General features: G+C 44.8%; 1 protein-coding gene across 4 annotated transcripts in view; it reads right to left on the reverse strand.

Moving 5' to 3' along the window:
• The window catches only part of MEAF6 (MYST/Esa1 associated factor 6), a 36,337-nt gene extending 18,620 nt beyond the window's left edge, over nucleotides 1-17,717 (reverse strand). For all 4 annotated transcript variants that reach the window (XR_014224966.1, XM_082247259.1, XM_082247258.1 and 1 more), the window contains exons 1-5: nucleotides 17,573-17,717; nucleotides 8,670-8,785; nucleotides 6,959-7,046; nucleotides 5,231-5,276; nucleotides 4,551-4,743 (exon numbers count right to left, since the gene is read on the reverse strand). Coding sequence is in view for 3 of the 4 variants with exons in the window: in XM_082247259.1 (XP_082103385.1) it covers nucleotides 4,551-4,743; nucleotides 5,231-5,276; nucleotides 6,959-7,046; nucleotides 8,670-8,785; nucleotides 17,573-17,662 (533 nt within the window). In the remaining variant the exon portion in view is untranslated. The remainder of the gene's footprint in view (nucleotides 1-4,550; nucleotides 4,744-5,230; nucleotides 5,277-6,958; nucleotides 7,047-8,669; nucleotides 8,786-17,572) is intronic.
• Between the last annotated feature and the right edge of the window lie 828 nt (nucleotides 17,718-18,545).

Consider the following 18,545-nt stretch of genomic DNA (forward strand, 5'->3'; position numbering starts at 1 on the left):
GGTACAGGAGGACATGTCCAGGGGCTGCGGGCATGGTACAGGAGGACACGTCCAGGGGCTGCGGGCATGGTACAGGAGAGGCAGGGGCTGCGGAGGGGTCTTACCAATTTGTGAGCGCCTTACATTTAAAAATGGTGATGCCCGGCACCATCACGTCACGTCTGCCCGAGCGTGTACGGCTTTCCCGAGCGGCAGTGGCACATGCGCAGATGACATGTTGGGCCGGCCGCAGCCATTTTTTTTTTTTATGAGTGCCACTGCCCTTCAAGCAGCTCCAGGGCAGGGGGAATTGCTGGCCTATTGGGAAATTTCCTGATATCCCAGTAGGCCAGTCCGGCCCTGCCTGCATGGCCAAGTCTTTTTCAAATTGTGACAGAGAGCGGGGGGGGGGGGGAGAAGTAGCAACAAGTTTTTAATTTTACATCCTGAATATGGGTGTAACATGTTAAGAAAGGCTACCTTATCCTTTAACAGAGGGACTCTAATATAACTAAGACGACTGTAATGAATAAACTGGAAAATATCCTTAACCAGAACATTGATTTTTTTTTTTCTTCCCGACAGTGAAACTGTCGATAACACAAATTTAGTGTCTAGAAAGGCACAGAGAGCAAATAAAGTTTTGCTATATATTCCAGCCTTTCCAAACCATGTAAAAAAAAGTGTTTGTTGGAAAGATTTCCTATTGCTCCTCCACTATATCTAAAAACAACACAAAATATTTTGGCTGGAGCAGGGGTTTTAACATAAATTTCAAAACAATTTGACCAAAAATAAATTCCATAATGCAGGTATTCTATGGGATTCGTAAGTTAATTAATATTTTAGCTTGATTTAAACGGGTTGCTGCATATGCTGTAATAAAAAGGGAGGGAAAAAACAAAAGAGTACAAGAGACAACTGGAGCTACACAAATATTTACAGCTGTCAAGCAATGGCCACCTTGAGGCTGGATTAAAACTATTATGTTACTGAAATGCATATTCTGCAAGTTGTGCAGCAGTGCCATTCGATTTTTAAAAGGCACCTCAACATAAAAATGCACTGCAAGGTAACACTCCTTGCACTGCTAAAATGGTCCATCTTTGGTATGTTAGGCAGCAGTTCCAAATGAATGGACTGCCTTTATGCACTGTACACATGTAAATGGGCCCCCCAAAAAAACATATGCAGGCAAAATAACTGGTTAGATTTAAACCCCACCTTCTCTGAAGTACATACTTGCCATTCAGTTGCTTCCGCACTGATCCAATCGAATGCTGGAAGCAAATAAATTCCCTGGCTATTAAGGAGCATGTTTGACTGCACTGGACCAATCGTGAAGCATCAGCACTGTCATGAGGAAACCTGAGTAAGCTATGACTTGAGTGACTTGTAGTTTACACAAGGCAGATTTTCCCAACAGCTGAATGGAGCGGTGCGGTGGGGGCCAAGAAAACAAAAAAAGATTGTGCTGCAGGAGAGGTGAGGAATTAAAGTGTACCTGCTGCTGTGCCCTTCAGTTTCACTTTAAAAGAAAATGGTTGCAGTGGCTACTAGGTTCTGCTGCAATTGTAGATGCAGTTAGCCAATAACCCCAATGCGATATTTGACAACAAGCATAACTAGCTTTACCTCCTGAAGGGTAGTAAAGAATAAGAGTATGCTTAGTTGGGAGAGAGATCATAGAAAAGGCCACTAAACATGCACACACCACTCAGTTAATGCAGCAACTTTAAAAGTAAACAAGGTTAGCATTAATCCTGCAGACCATGAGGGCCTTTTTAAAAACTTTTAAAGCTGTAGTTTTTTCCTTTCTTGGGATACATTAGTTATGTGTAATGATCTGTGTCCCAGTACCTGCAGGCTGCTGCTTCTGGTATAAACTTTCCCTGCTGTCCCTCCTTTATAGCTGCTGAATACTACCCTGAGCGGCTGTCTTCCAGCACTATGAAGGCTAACAGCAGCTACGATTACTGAGAAAAATTTGCTACCTACTCCCTCATTTTCTGCCCTCTCCACTGTTCAGGATGCTCATATAATTAGTCTCCCACAATGTATTGCATTTTATGAATGAAGGCAAAAGCAATGCATTGTGTGGGAGTTAATAGCCATATAAATAGTGGAGAGGGAAAACAGGGAGGAGGAGCCTGAAGGTTATAGGTTACCTATCATTGCACATAACTAATGTGTTTGGAGCTGTATCCCCATTGCCACAAACGAGAAAAAAAAAAAAAATCCAGCTTTGAAGAACTCCAGGAATTAGGTCACTCATTAAAAAAAGTGCTGGCTTTTATGCACTGTGTTGCGCATCTTCTGTACAAGCACGCATGCTCTCTGTTAATGTGTAATATGGTGTTTTTTTTTTCAATAAAGACTTTTTTGTTGATTTAAAAAAAAAAAAAAAAAATGCTGGCTTTTAATGGAGTGCTGGGAGTACAGCTATCGCTATACTTACGGTGCTCGGAAACTGGAGGTTTGGATCTCAAGATCCTGCAGTCCTTTGCCCGCTCCTCTTGGCTTGAATTATGTGAACCCATTCACAAAACACCAAGCCTTCAGAGCTCCAGGTATAGCAATAGCTTTACTTCTGGTAATAAGCAAAACTGTGAATTGTAATTAATAGAAATAACCATAATGTGATGTACACCTTATTTTACTTAAGACGTTGTAGCCAGTACAATTTAAAATACTGTCGTTTTCTTGGAGTTTTCCTTTAAGTTTCAGGAATTACTGCTACTGTCACAACACTGATATACAAAAACTATAATGGTCTGAAATAGTTCCTTTTTAAAGTTTATAAATTTTTAGACTAAGGTTTTAAATCTTACTAGCTGTATACAATCTTTGCTTTATAAACATTTAAATTCATGACTAAAGTATTCCCAGACTTCATTGGTAGGCTTAAGTAACAGCAAAGCAGTAGCTGCTCACTTTTAAAGTGCAGCTCCACCCAAAAGGGGGAAGCTCCGCTTGTTTGCGCCCCTCCACTGCCACATTTGGCACTTTTGGGGGGGAGGTACCTGGTTTTAACAGGTTTAGCCGCCCCCCCCCCCCCCCCGCCTTCCCTCACAGTCTCCTGGGACACATCACAGGTCCCAGAAGACTAGGGGACCATTCACAAGGCACAGCGCGACTCTTGCATGCACAGTAGGAAATAGGCTTTGAAGCAGCAAGGCTTCACTTCCTGTTTCCCTTACTAGAGATGCCGGCGCCTACACCCGAAGACGCTTGAAAAAAAATTGGTTCTGGTGAGGAGATCGCTGGATCCCTGGACAGGCAAGCGTCCTTTTTATTAAAAGTCAACAGCTACAGTATTTGTAGCTGCTGACTTATTTTTTTCTGAAGGAGCCTGAAGCTCCTCTAAGCTTACTCCGAGTCAGAAAGACCACACCATAATAAGGTTATACAGAAAAAATCTATACAAAACCAGATTTCAATTGCAAAAAATATTAAACTGATCAAGGAAATTCATCAAATTTGCCCAATATTACTATATGATGTGGATGTTCATCCAAAATCTTGTGTCCAGGTGTTTCTAGTGACTGTTCCAGAACTGTTAATGATACAGCATACAAAGATATTCTAAAGAATTGCAAGCTTCCACCTTTGCGTAGAAAGCCAGATCCATAAACACAAAGGGGTTGATTTACTAAAAAGTGTGTAAAATCTGGTGCAGCTATGTATAGTAGCCAATCAGCTTCTAACTTCAGCTTGTTCAATAAACGTTGAAGCCTGGAAGCGGATTGGTTTCTATGCAGAGCTGCACCAGATTTTGCACTCTCCCGTTTTAATAAATCGCCCCCTTAGTATATAGAGGTGGTGTGCAAGAACTCAAGCTGCTTGCACAGAGTCCTGACCTCAATCCTAGTGAATACACCTTTGGAATAAATGGAATGCCAAAATGGCACAAATAACTATAGGAAACACTGGAAATCCTTATGGAAAGCCTTTTCAAAAAAGTGGACACCTGGCCATCATAGAGGTGATGGCCAGGTGTCCACAAACTTTTGGTCACATAATGTATCTAATCTGGTATTGGTAAATTGCTTTAATTTGTTTAAACTATTCTTAGCAAAACCTGGTTTAAAATTGTTAAAAAGGCAAAACATTTCATATTCTGCAGAATAACTTTATTCTTGCCCTGTGTGATGGCTAAAAATTAAACCAAATTAGAAATCCATTCTGGACTGTTCACACTTATCAGAAAAGGCCAGGGAATGTTCAATGTGGTAATTAAACATATATTATGCCCAAACTGTCACCTGTCATCATCTTTACAGATGAGGAGGAATTAAGACAATGAAGGTCACTTTGCCCAAAACAGAATCTTTAATTTTTAGTTTTAAAGCTATGAAACAAATATTCTAAAAAAACAAAAAAACAGTCTACTAATATTCACAACAATGGAACACTACAATTTGTTACAAGAAACAAATTATCAATGTGAGCCATATTGATACCTTATCCTACAGCAAAGTGTGCTAGGAATGTTTAAGCAAACACTGCAGCTGCATGACAAATACAAGAAGCAAAGAGGTGAAAGCTACATAAATGATGCTTAAGCCAACCTGTGCCGGTTTTTATTCTTGCGTTTCTTGTGACTGCTGTGATGCCCCCCAGAGTTGGCCGATGATGCTGCTTTCTGAGGCTTGACACCCGACAGGGAACCATCTAGATCTTCTGTATCATCCTGACTAGGCTCATTCTCCTGATTCTGAAAGTCTGGAGAATTGTCACTCTCTGTTCCGCTGCCTGGCTCTCCTACAAAACCAGGAGTAAGAACAAATAATGGGGTATGTTTATTTTGTTTCATATAAAATGGGGAGATTAGATTACGGGGAAGTCACTGCCAGTTTAAGCCCTCGTTCACATTAACTGTGGCTTTAAAACCATGCAACTTCATCTGAAATCGCACAATTACAAAGCCTCATGTCAGTGCCACCTCAATCAATCGCACCCACAATCACCAAAAGTAGTGCAGGAACTACTTTTTCAAATCGGTGCGTCACCACAAAGTTGGCGTCACACTGATTTGAACAGTGCGATTGCTGGCAATAGAGAGCAACTTGCCATGCGATTTGACCTGTTAAATCACATGACAAGTCACTCCAATGTGAATGGGGGCTTGGATTCTTTTTTTCATTATCTTGCAGATGAATTTAGAAATATAAAATGATAGGTTGAGAATGCAGCAAGCAAAAGTGTGAAAATTATCTGTGCGATTTAAAAAGTCATAAAAAGTACTTACGTTTATCAATCATTTGGTCTTGTACTCCAGCTAATGCACTTACAGCCTGAAAAGCAAAAAGGTTACCTTTAGCACCAATTTCATGTTTTTTTTTTTCTCTCATTAGAAGGATCAAAACATTAAAATTAACATTAGCTCAACAAAAGGAAGGGTTATATCCATTTTAAAATTACAACCTTTAATGGAAAATAGACTTCTGCATGTACTTTTGAGTGTAGCATATTAACCACCTAAGGACCAAGCCTATTTCTGATACTCGTTAACAATTAAATCAGTATTTTTTGCCAATTTATTTTTGCCAATAAATAAACAGGCACAACTTATGTAGGAGGAGGCCAGTCACTTCACTGGATATATGTAAGAGTTTGCAACCACTTGAAGGGTTACCAAATGTACAACGGGCTGAAAATTGGAACTGCAGCATTTTCAGTAATGTGGTGCCTAGTAGCGTGCTATTGTTTGTTGTGCTTCAATGCAGGTGCATTGGGATGCAAATGCAGAATGACAAAGCAACTGGCTAACAGGTGTACATTGCATAATCACAACGCAAGTGAAGGTAACATCCTATTCACACGTTGATCTTACACTGCCATGCTTCAGGTGAATGCTCAGTTAGAAAAGCTTTCACAAAAATCAGATGATTATTTTCTTTTAATATAATGACAGGTCGCCTTCCATAGAGAAGCTGCGGACCCGTTCTAATAGGAGCGACACAAGTCGCTCCGACTTAGAAAAAGGGTCCTGTACTACTTTGGGGTGTCCTGGAGCGACCTGCATTGACTTCAATGTTATGAAGTCCATGCCGGCCGCTCCGAGGTCGCGGTGCGAGCAGCGTGCCGCGACCTATGAGGTCGCCCCGGCAAGTAGCGTCGCCCCAGTGGGAACGGGGCCTAAATCAATAACAGTCTTCTTAAAACCTCACCGAAGTACCAAACACAGGAAAAGCAGCTTATTTTGTTCTTTAATTTAGGGCCAATTCAGACTGTTGCATTTTGGTAACACAAGTTTCTTGCCAAAGCACACTTTGTCATGTGTGTGCTAACAGGCTGAATGTGGACTAAAAAGTGAAATGGGAAAAAAAAAAAAAAAAAAAAAAAAAAAAAAAACCATAAAAAAAAAAAACACCCCAGTGCTACAAGTGGGAATGTTTTCCTAGACAACCGTCATATTTTTGGCAGTTTCTCTGTGACTCTCTTAGGCTCCATGTACACGGGACGCTGGAAATGGCCGTTTAGGAGCAGTTGGGCGTTTTTTTCAGAAGCCCCTGAACCCATCTACATTTTATCTTATCTGTCCATGTACATCAGGTCGTTTACAGTCATTTGCAGGCTGTTGCGTTCAGGGACTGTTTTTAGAACGCAATTATTTGCGTTAGAAGGTGTGTTTCCCGGCGTTTCAAACGCACAAACGCGTCTAAACGCGTCCGAACGCGATGACCCGCGTTTAGCGTTCGCGTTTTTCCATTTTAAAGGGGAATAATTTTTTTGACCTCTAGGAACGCTTCTAAACGCAAACGCCCGCAAACGCTGCTAAACGCCCGCTAAACGCGGGTACAAACGCAACCGAACGGACGTTTCAAACGTCCTAAAAATTCCAGCATTCAAAGGGACTTTTAACAACATCCCGTGTACATGGAGCCTTACTTGAGTGAATATGCACCCTTCATGGTGAACAGCTGTTCCTTTCTAAATAAATCCCAAATTGTCAAAAAGTGTTTTAAATACTCACAGCTGCAGAAGTTACTGAAGATTTACTAAAAAGTCTTTCTGCTTCTTTAAACTTTCGATTTCTTCTATCATTTTTACTGTTTGAGTTCCTAAGAGAACAAAAAAAAAAAAAAAAAAAAAAGTTAGGAACCTGGTAACTCATTTTCTGTCAATCTTCCAAGGCAGCATTGAGAGAAGGCTCCTCCCACCTAGAAATATGAAGCACATCATTATAAAAGAGGGACACATACCTCTGGGCCTCAGTAAAACAATAGTGCCGCAGGACAATAGGTAAAGAGTACATCAATTCCTAAGTATACTTAGAAAAAAATGATAAGACTTAAATGATATTAAATTAAAGTGGTTGTTAAGCCACTATGGTATCTTTACACCATCCCCTCAGTTAGATAGCAACCTGTTTTCTAGTTCCTGTGCTTTATAAAAAAAAAAAAAAAAAAAAGCCGATTTCTACCCGTTTTCACAGCGCCTATCGGCGCTCACATGACTCCCAGCTCTCGCCTCTTCCAGTCTGACATCTCCAGTGGGCGGGGCCAAGAACTTCCTCTGACGTCAGCTGGGGAGGAAGGGAGGGGAGAGTCGGGAGTCACATGAGTGCCGATAGGCGCTGTGAAAACAGGTAGAAATCGGCAGGGAGGGGGAGATGGACAGAGGGAGACAGAGGAGAGCTGAAGATCGCTGTGGATGATGGAGGCATATACACTGACCACAGTTTCAGGGCTCAGCAGCCATGATACACCATGGGCAGTGTAGAGTGTAGAAACTGGCAGGATCAGCCAGGTTTTTTTTTTTTAGGCGATACAGGGGGCCAAATAACACAGCACAAGGGAACAGAATCCATTTTATTTGGTAAAGGGTAAAAAATGCTTTAAGGCAGATTTATTATAGAAAAAAAAAAAAAAAAAAAAAAAAAGAAAAAGTCACTGCTCTCGTGCATATCGCTGGATTAAGATGGGGCTCGGGCAAGTATTGTAGGTGTATTGTCCTAAGCCATCCTTTTATTGCAAACTGCTGGGTGGGGGGGGGGGGGTTGCATTTGATAGGAATGTGTAAATAGGCATCCTTCAGGTCTAGGGTGATAGGAATGTGTAAATAGGCATCCTTCAGGTCTAGGGTGAGATTTAATGGCAACCGTGCACATCTGCAAAAGACAGCGCATTTTTTGTGCGATGCGGGAAAACTCGCAATTTCACATATGTTACTGCACTACACCTGGTGTGATCAAGCCCTAAAATGTAGTTTGTGAGGTGAGAAAGGAGAAGTTCATCTTTAGTAATGTTACACACCCCCTACTGCCCTCAAATTTCCATTGTGCCAGCAGGCCAGGGATCTTCTCCTTGCACTTGCTGTCACAATAAAAAAAAAAAAAAAAAACCCACACACACACAGGGCTGTGTGGGGCTCTGCCCACCAAGCCGCATCATTCACAGAGTTCTGTAAATGGGGGAACTACAACTACAGAGGTGCTGATGAACGCTCTTAGTAGGATTCTTTTTTTTCAAAATGATGGGTGATGTGCTTCTAGGTGGAAGAAGCCTTCTCTTAATGCTGCCCTAGAAGATGACTTGGGAAGGGTGTTAGTCATTCGACTAGGAGGGAAAGTAACGGATCATTTATAAAACCCTGAATTTCTTCTGTGTACCAAATTATATGTGCATATTTATATGATGCAAACTTTCACAGCATAACACAGACATAAATAAAAAATATATTACTTTTGATTTGTTAAGTAACGGTCCCATCCTCTGATGATATTCCCATACATCTGGGTATCTTCCAGATAACTTCCTTCGAAAGCATAGATCTGGCGTTCTAGATTTGCCAGGGTCTCCTATAAGAAGGGGGAAAAAAAAAAAAGGGAATTAATAGGCAGCACAAAACATTATCTAATCAACACAGTGGGAAAAGACACCGATCATATGGAAGACTGCTGACTTGACAAGAAGACAGTCACTGGAACCCACCACAAGGAGGGTAGTCACAAAAAGGTCATTGCTAAAGAAGCTGGCCGTTCACAGAGTGCTGTATCCAAGCATATCATATTAATGGAAAGTTGAATGGAAATAAAAAAATTGTGGTAGCAAAAAAAAGGTGCACAAGAAACAGGAATAACCGCAGCCTTGAGAGGATTGTGAAGCAAAAGCCATTCAAGAATTTGGCGGAGATTCACATACGAACTACAGCTGGTATGAGTGCTTCAAGAGTCACCATACACAGTTGTATCCAGGACATGGGCTACAACTGCTACAGCATTACAAAGTATGCATAGTAACATTGTGCCAAGCTAGACCCACATAAGTATGCAATATGGCTTTAAAAAATAAAGTTTTATAAATAATAATGATTTCAACACACTTGGAGTATCCCTGTGCCCACCAATGTGAGAGCAATTATTCCAGGGTCATCAATCAAAGTTTTCATTGGATAGATGACCTGTAAATGGTTTTTATAGCGTCACCTATGAACAATTTGGGTTATTGTAGTTTTTCACAGGCATGCATCAATTTTCTCGATGCAACCTCACCTTATATATTTTGAAAAAATAAATAAAAATTGCATAATAGTTCAGATTTGTATGCAAAAAAAATTAAGTGCATTTTATACCAAAAATATAGATATAAACTGTGGTACAATTATTCAACCTTCAAAAATTGCAACTGCCACCATTTCACTTTCCAGGGTCTCAGAAGATGTGTTGTGGATGTTTTAGGGTTAGTTCATACCAACACACTAGGGTTGATTTACTAAAACTGGAAAGCGCAAAATCTGGTGCAACTCTGCAGAGAAACCAATCAACTTCCAGGTTTTATTGTCAAAGCTAAAAAGTGGAACTTCTGCTGATGTGCTCCCCCCCACGGTGCTACATTTTTCGGGGGAAGTAAAGGTACCTGTTTTCAACAGATACCCTTCCCCCACTTCCAGGAGACAGCACCGCCCCTCGGAAGTTCGGCTTTCCCCGTATCCAATTCGCATGTCAGGAGATTGTGACCGGCTCTCTATGGAGCCGGTTCACATATCCCTGGAGCAGCTCTGGTGCGAAGTACACATGAGTCCTGTGCGTCTTCTGGTCCGTTTCAGGTCCAAATTAAGCCAAAAATTCGGACTGAAATCGGACCTGAAACAGTAAACAGGGACACATGGACCCCTGCTGCAAGCCGCTCTGTGCTGCAGTGTGAATCCAGCCTTAGATGCTGATTGGCTAGTATGCACAGCTGCACCAGGTTCTAAGTGTTCCAGTTTTAGTAAATCTCCCCCACAGAGTTTTACTGTGCAGGCAGCTGTCTATGCAAGGTCTGGCAAAGAGCAGTGCAGTGGGCATCGCTCCATTTACTTTTTTATTTCAAACCACTTCCCGCCCTTACTTAGGCCGTGTGTGTGTATATATCGGCAACACCGATATATCGAGGGCCCATATGCACTTTCCCCGGTATATAGGAATCGGCCCTGGCGGTTGCCGATATTGCCGTGACATCATCGCGTATGTTGTGCCATGCGCCTCAGCACACTGGGAGTCAGGGACAGCTTCTGCGGCCTTCTTAGGCCGCCTCCGTCAGCCTCGTTTTAGAGTCTCACAGTGTGCACAGTGTGTTTTACAGCCGCCGCGGCCACATACTCGAATCTCTGCACAGTCAGGACAGCGAGTGATTTTGTCTCAATCATACAGTACAGTGACCAGTCACAAGGCACAGTGTGTTTAACACAGCCACTACGGCCACCCACCCACAGCTGCCCGGTGCCAGACAGCCACCCGCACACACCCACAGGCCTGTACCAGCCAGCCACAGGCCCTGGGCCTATACCAGACAGCCACCCACCACACAGGGTGCCAGCCAGCCACGCATTCACCAAAGGGTGCCAGCCAGCCAGTTTTTTAAGCCTATATTCAATTTCATTAGTGTCTTTCAAATTTGAATGGAGATGAATGCAGATAGAAAAATTAAAAGTGTGGTCTGGGACTATTTCTCATCTCCAGGAAAAACAGCAACAGTGTGCAACACATGCAAAAACAATGTAAGCATGGGATCAATAACTGCAAAAACCAAAAATATGTCAAATCTTTGGGCCCATCTAAGAGTTCATCATGTTGAATTGTATCATGCAAGACAGAAAAAACAAAATGAATCAAGGTGAAACATCCCTATCCCAGGCAACAATAACAGATATATTTCAGAAAAAAAACAGGTGGCTAAAATCGGATGGAAGATCCCAACTGCTGGACAGAGTAATCACAGAGATGATGGTCAATAATAACCAGCCATTTACAATAGTGTCTGACTCTGGATTTAACCGGTAGATGTCCATACTTGAGCCAAGGTACACACTGAAGAGTGACAAGTTTTTTTTAACTGAAAAGCTGGAAAAGATTCACCAAAAGGTCATTGAGAAAGTAAAGGCTATGCTGCAACCAGAGAATGCTGGCAACTCACTCTCATTCACAACTGACTGCTGGTCAGGACAAACAGAATCACTAATGAGTCTTACATGCCACTTCATTGACAGCGGATGGACAAGAAGGCATTTGGTGTTGAATGCAAAAGCGATGCAAGGATCCCACACTGGGGAGCACATTAGAGAAATGTTTCTAGGCATGCTACAAGAAAGGGGAATCGCCAAAGACAGAGTGACGCTTATACTTTGAGACAGTGGAGCGAACATGGTGAAAGGAATGAGACTTGAAGTGTCAGACCTCAGTTGCATGGCACGCATCCTCCAACTGGTGGTAAATGATGGTCTGTCAAACCAGAAAGCTTTGCTTGACATAATTAGCATGATGAAGAAGTGTGCAGGCCATTTCCACCATTCAATCCTTGCCAAGCAGCAACTGAGGTGCATTCAGGAAGACCTTGGCTTACCCAAAAACAAATTGATTCAGGCTGTTCCAACACGATGGAACTCAACACTTCACATGCTGCAAAGAATGCTGGGAGCAGAAGCGAGCTCTTACCATATATTCAGGTGAATATGGACTTGGAGGACATTCTTATCCTACTGCTGATCAGTGGGACATTGTAGCCAATGTCATTGAGACCTTCCTCCCCATAGAGGAGGTGACACTAGAGGAGAGTCATTACGACTCATCTGTGTCATCCCATGTGTGAGTGCTGAAGATGCTTCTTCAAGAGAATGAAGGACCCAACACACGTGGCATTAAAACATGTAGGCAGGCCATGAGGGACAGCCTCACCAAATGTTTTGAGAAGCATGAAGAGAATAAAAATGTTGTGCCTGCATGTCTTTTGGATCCTCGCTACAAGAACCAACCTTTCTCTTCTGATGATGTATTGGCCAAGGCAAAACAATGGCTGACAGAAGAGATTCAAATGCAGGTCATCACACTCCGGCAAATGAGCTCTTGAAGTTAAACTCCCCGATACTTCCCCATCAACGGTCTTGACGTCTTTCGCTGGCATCTTCTACCCATCTTTTGCTGGCTGTCGGGCTGCGGCACTTTTTCATTGGCCTGCACATGACGACATCATATGCCGCTATCCTGCCACACAGGCGCTGTGCTGGAATGTAAACCGGGTCGCACTGTAACACCTCAGCACACATTCCAAAGACTACTACGAATATGCAGGTAGGTTTCTTTTACAGCAGGACAGACATTTCATGCCTGCTCAGAGTCTTTCAAAGCACGACTTTAGTTCCACTTTAAGTAGTCTTGCAAGCCTCAAATGTGCTTTTTTTCACAAGTGGTGATAGGATAGCTCACCCTCAAGAGATGCATATTTACCTTAAGCTGATGACAGAAGTTACTTTGTTTACATCTAGTACTGCTAGACTTCACTGTCCAGGCCACACCTGTGCATTATAGCCCTTATAGACTACTATAGGGCTTTGGCTGGAGAGGATCAGAAACTGTCCTATAGACGTCTAAGTTGGTGTAATGTGCAGGCATGGCCAGGACAGCAAGGATTTGCAGCGCTAGATGTAAACAGTGTAACCACAGCCTTTAGAGCGAGGAAAGTATGCACCTGTGAATAGGAAGGGTTGATTAACTACTTCCTGCCTGCGATATAGCCAAAATACTGCTACAGCGCAGGCAGTTTGCCAGGAGGGTGTCCATGAATGTCCTCTCCCAATCGCTGGCGGCACGCTCTGTGATGGCTAATTAGATCAGGGTAAAGGGCCAATCACAGTAGCCCTTTACCACATTGTATCCAATGACATGTCTGACATGTCTTTGAAAGAAAAATCCGAAAAAATGATTGGTTTGCCTGAAAGTCAGTGTCTACAAACTATGGTATATATACTGGGACTTTTATTTATTTTTGTATACTGACAGCGATCAGCGACTTAGGACAGTGAAAGTGCGTCAGACATTCTTACACGAACGCTGGGGGGTGGGGGGGGGTGATCAGTGCTAATATACACCGTCACTGTGCTAATGACACTGGATGGGAAGAGGTTAACAGCTCGTTTAGCTTTACTTCTCCTGTGGATCACTGGACTGCAATTCGTTCTGCACTCCTGAAGCCCGCTGTCGGGAGACGTCACAGAGCTGGTCCAGGCCAGGATAAGATTATGACAATATGGTCTGGATCCACCCAGAACCCTGGACCAGCACCTGGCTCAGCCTCAGCGAGCTGCTGAACCACCTGCTCCCACCCCCTCCACAGCCCAACGCACAGGGGGGGGGGGGGGGTGTAGTCTATAAGGGCAGTGTGTGCAGGAAAGTGGTGTAGGTTTAAAAGGAGCAGTATATAAAGGAAGGGTGGTGTAGGTTTAAAGGGGGGCAGTGTATACAGGAAGGGTGGTGTAGGTTTAAAGGGGGGGCAGTGTATACAGGAAGGGTGGTGTAGGTTTAAAGGGGGGGCAGTGTATACAGGAAGGGTGGTGTAGGTTTAAAGCGGGGGCAGTGTATACAGGAAGGGTGGTGTAGGTTTAAAGGGGGGGCAGTGTATACAGGAAGGGTGGTGTAGGTTTAAAGCGGGGCAGTGTATACAGGAAGGATGGTGTAGGTTTAAAGCGGGGCAGTGTATACAGGAAGGGTGGTGTAGGTTTAAAGGGGGGGCAGTGTATACAGGAAGGGTGGTGTAGGTTTAAAGCGGGGCAGTGTATCCAGGAAGGGTGGTGTAGGTTTAAAGGGGGGGCAGTGTATACAGGAAGGGTGGTGTAGGTTTAAAGCGGGGCAGTGTATACAGGAAGGGTGGTGTAGGTTTAAAGCGGGGCAGTGTAGGTTTAAAGCGGGGCAGTGTGTGTACAGGAAGGGTGGTGTAGGTTTAAAGGGGGGGCAGTGTATACAGGAAGGGTGGTGTAGGTTTAAAGGGGGGGGGGGCAGTGTATACAGGAAGGGTGGTGTAGGTTTAAAGGGGGGGGGCAGTGTATACAGGAAGGGTGGTGTAGGTTTAAAGGGGGGGGGGGCAGTGTATACAGGAAGGGTGGTGTAGGTTTAAAGGGGGGGGGCAGTGTATACAGGAAGGGTGGTGTAGGTTTAAAGGGGGGGCAGTGTATACAGGAAGGGTGGTGTAGGTTTAAAGGGGGGCAGTATAGGTTTAAAGGGGGGGGCAGTGTATACAGGAAGGGTGGTGTAGGTTTAAAGCGGGGCAGTGTATCCAGGAAGGGTGGTGTAGGTTTAAAGGGGGGGGCAGTGTATACAGGAAGGGTGGTGTAGGTTTAAAGGGGGGCAGTGTATACAGGAAGGGTGGTGTAGGTTTAAAGGGGGGGCAGTGTATACAGGAAGGGTGGTGTAGGTTTAAAGGGGGGGCAGTGTATACAGGAAGGGTGGTGTAGGTTTAAAGGGGGGGCAGTGTATACAGGAAGGGTGGTGTAGGTTTAAAGGGGGGGCAGTGTATACAGGAAGGGTGGTGTAGGTTTAAAGGGGGGGCAGTGTATACAGGAAGGGTGGTGTAGGTTTAAAGGGGGGGGCAGTGTATACAGGAAGGGTGGTGTAGGTTTAAAGCGGGGCAGTGTATCCAGGAAGGGTGGTGTAGGTTTAAAGGGGGGGCAGTGTATACAGGAAGGGTGGTGTAGGTTTAAAGGGGGGGCAGTGTATACAGGAAGGGTGGTGTAGGTTTAAAGCGGGGCAGTGTAGGTTTAAAGGGGGGGCAGTGTATACAGGAAGGGTGGTGTAGGTTTAAAGGGGGGGCAGTGTATACAGGAAGGGTGGTGTAGGTTTAAAGGGGGGGGCAGTGTATACAGGAAGGGTTGTGTAAGTTTAAAGGGGGGGGGCAGTGTATACAGGAAGGGTGGTGTAGGGTTAAAGGGGGGGGCAGTGTATACAGGAAGGGTGGTGTAGGTTTAAAGGGGGGGGCAGTGTATCCAGGAAGGGTGGTGTAGGTTTAAAGGGGGGGCAGTGTATACAGGAAGGGTGGTGTAGGTTTAAAGGGGGGGCAGTGTATACAGGAAGGGTGGTGTAGGTTTAAAGGGGGGGCAGTGTATACAGGAAGGGTGGTGTAGGTTTAAAGGGGGGGCAGTGTATACAGGAAGGGTGGTGTAGGTTTAAAGGGGGGGGCAGTGTATACAGGAAGGGTGGTGTAGGTTTAAAGGGGGGGCAGTGTATACAGGAAAGGTGGTGTAGGTTTAAAGGGGGGGCAGTGTATACAGGAAGGGTGGTGTAGGTTTAAAGGGGGGGGCAGTGTATCCAGGAAGGGTGGTGTAGGTTTAAAGGGGGGGGCAGTGTATACAGGAAGGGTGGTGTAGGTTTAAAGCGGGGCAGTGTATCCAGGAAGGGTGGTGTAGGTTTAAAGGGGGGGCAGTGTATACAGGAAGGGTGGTGTAGGTTTAAAGGGGGGGGCAGTGTATACAGGAAGGGTGGTGTAGGTTTAAAGCGGGGCAGTGTATACAGGAAGGGTGGTGTAGGTTTAATGCGGGGCAGTGTATACAGGAAGGGTGGTGTAGGTTTTAATGGGGGCAGTGTATACAGGAAGGGTGGTGTAGGTTTTAATGGGGGCAGTGTATACAGGAAGGCTGGTGTAGGATCAAAGGGGGGCTCTGTGTAAAGGAAGGGAAGTGTAGGGTTAAAGGGGGGCAGTGTGTGCAGGAAGAGGTTGTAGGGTTAAAGGGGGGGGGCAGTGTACACAGGAAGGGGGGCAGTGCGTACAGGAAGGGGAGTGTAGTGTTAAAGGGGGGCAGTGTGTGCAGGAATGGGGGGAGTGTAGGGTTAAAAGGGGGCAGTGTGTACAGGAAGGGGGGTAGGGTTAAATGATGGCAGTGTGTGAGGGAATGGGGAGGTGTACAGGAAGGAGGTGTAGGAATAAAGGGGGCAGTGTATACAGGAAGGGGAGTGTAGGATTAAAAGGGGGGAAGTGTGTGCAGGAATGGGGGGGGGGGTATAGGATTAAAAGAGGGCAGTGTGTACAGGAAGAGGGTGTAGGATTAAAGGGGGGCAGTGTGTACAGGAAGGGGTTGTAGGGTTAAAAGAGGGCAGTGTGTACAGGAAGGGGGTGTAGGATTAAAGGGGGGCAGTGTGTACAGGAAGGGGGTGTAGGATTAAAGGGGGGCAGTGTGTACAGGAAGGGGGTGTAGGGTTAAAAGAGGGCAGTGTGTACAGGAAGGGGGTGTAGGATTAAAGGGGGGCAGTGTGTACAGGAAGGGGTTGTAGGGTTAAAAGAGGGAAGTGTGTACAGGAAGGGGTGTAGGATTAAAGAGGGGCAGTGTGTACAGGAAGGGGGTGTAGGGTTAAACAAGGGCAGTGTGTACAGGAAAGGGTTGTAGGGTTAAAAGAGAGCAGTGTGTACAGGAAGGGGTTGTAGGGTTAAAAGATGGCAGTGTGTACAGGAAGGGGTTGCAGGGTTACAAGAGGGCAGTGTGTACAGGAAGGGGTTGTAGGGTTAAAAGAGGGGCAGTATGTACAGGAAGGGGGTCTAGGGTTAAAAGGGGGGCAGTGTGTACAAGAAGGGTAGTGCTGGGTTAAAGAGGGGCACATTATGTGCAAGGGGGAGGAGCAATGTGGTTTTGGGGGGGGGGGGGTGCGCGCATGCGCAAGTAGCTAGTCTTGCCTAGGGAGCAAAATAGTTTAGCACCAGCCCTGTGTTTGCATATACACAACCTGGACTGGACTTTTCATCCCACATTGTGTGTTGGAAGCACAGACAAGGCATGTTCACCCTGTGGTGATTTCCTCAGGCCAAAGGCTCTTATTGTATTTCCCATAGGGCCAATCTGCCTGCACATATCAGCTGAAACCTCTGGAAAGACAGGTGCACTTGATGCACAAAATACTAAGCCTTTTCCTTTTACACTTGAGCATGCAGAGACCTATCACAGAAAGTACACTAATGAAACCAAAGCATACATTGTATAAGATATGTTTCAATCCTAAAGCAACATCTTTTACCCTCAGCCTGTCCCCACCCCCCTATATTTCTCTTTCCCGCCACCATCACCGCCCTCTTTCCATTCAACGAGATGGCGGAGCCTACGCCAAGAGCGTACCGTACGCCATTTTATTATAAACGCTGCTCTACGCTAACGGCGTAGCTCCATACAAACTACTCCATTCTACGTACGTTACGTAGCGATGCCGGGATTCGCGTATCCCAGCTGCGAAGTTGAAGGTAACGCGAGAGGAAGAGGTGCCGTTTATATAATGCGCAGGAAATGTAGTCGGACCGCTAGCCGGTGAAAGCGGATTGATCCGTAAAGGATCCGGTATTAGAAAATAGAGTCATTTTACCGCCAGCTCCTGTTTCCTCTTCACTAGCTCGGCGAGTTCCCGGCGGGTATCTGGAATCTGAGGCGTTGTGGCCTTGTTATGCATCGCCATGATGGAGTGTGGAGAAGGAGGGAGGGGCCTGAGGAGTATATAAACCTGCCCACTTCCACCCCTCTACAGTGTTGCGGGCACTGACGGCTAAGCGAGATGGCTGCTAGTAATCAGAGGTCGGCTCTACTAATGAGGGAAAGTCACCAAATGGACGTTTGCAGCAAATATTTATTAATCAAGAAGGTCTTCGATGTGTATTCGTGAAGATATGCATAACTCCCAGCTGCCTCTACTCAGAGGGACTGTCCCTAAATTCCAAACTCTCTCTTTTCTCCTCAGCTGTCTTTTTTGTCTAGACCTCTATATAAAAAAAAAAAAAATTCTTAATGCGTTATGGTTAAGTCTAACACTTATGGGTGCGATTTTCATGCAGATTTTTGCTGGAATTCAGTGAAATTTTGCGTTGTGATTTGCACTAAAGGTAAATCGAATTGAATGCATTTTTGGATGGGATTGGGCGCAACTGCGATTTCTGCGAGGGGGTAAATATGTAAAAGTCTACACAGAAAAAGTATTTGAACACAACATGCGATGCAACGCAGTAAACTTGCACAGGATCCTTTTTGTTGCTGCTTCGCATAGCCGTCGCAAAGCATAGATCTGAAAGATCGTCATTGAACACAATGTGTTTATGTATGACGTGAATCTAGGCTTTTTGTAACATATCAAGTTTGCAACAGACTCACATCAGTGTGAACTGCCATTTAGGTGGGTTTACATTTGAGTGATCACAGTAATGATGGGCAAACGGTTTGGGCCAAATATTGGCTGTTCACCCGTTTGACGAACCCTCGAATTATTGGGACGTTCGACCGTTTGTTAGGCCCGCCTAATGATCACAATGCACTGCGCCACCGCACAGTGTATTGGAAACCCGGATTGG

The sequence above is a fragment of the Pelophylax lessonae genome, assembly GCF_965119305.1.
Source record: "Pelophylax lessonae genome assembly, chromosome: 2".
Lineage (NCBI taxonomy): Eukaryota > Metazoa > Chordata > Amphibia > Anura > Ranidae > Pelophylax > Pelophylax lessonae.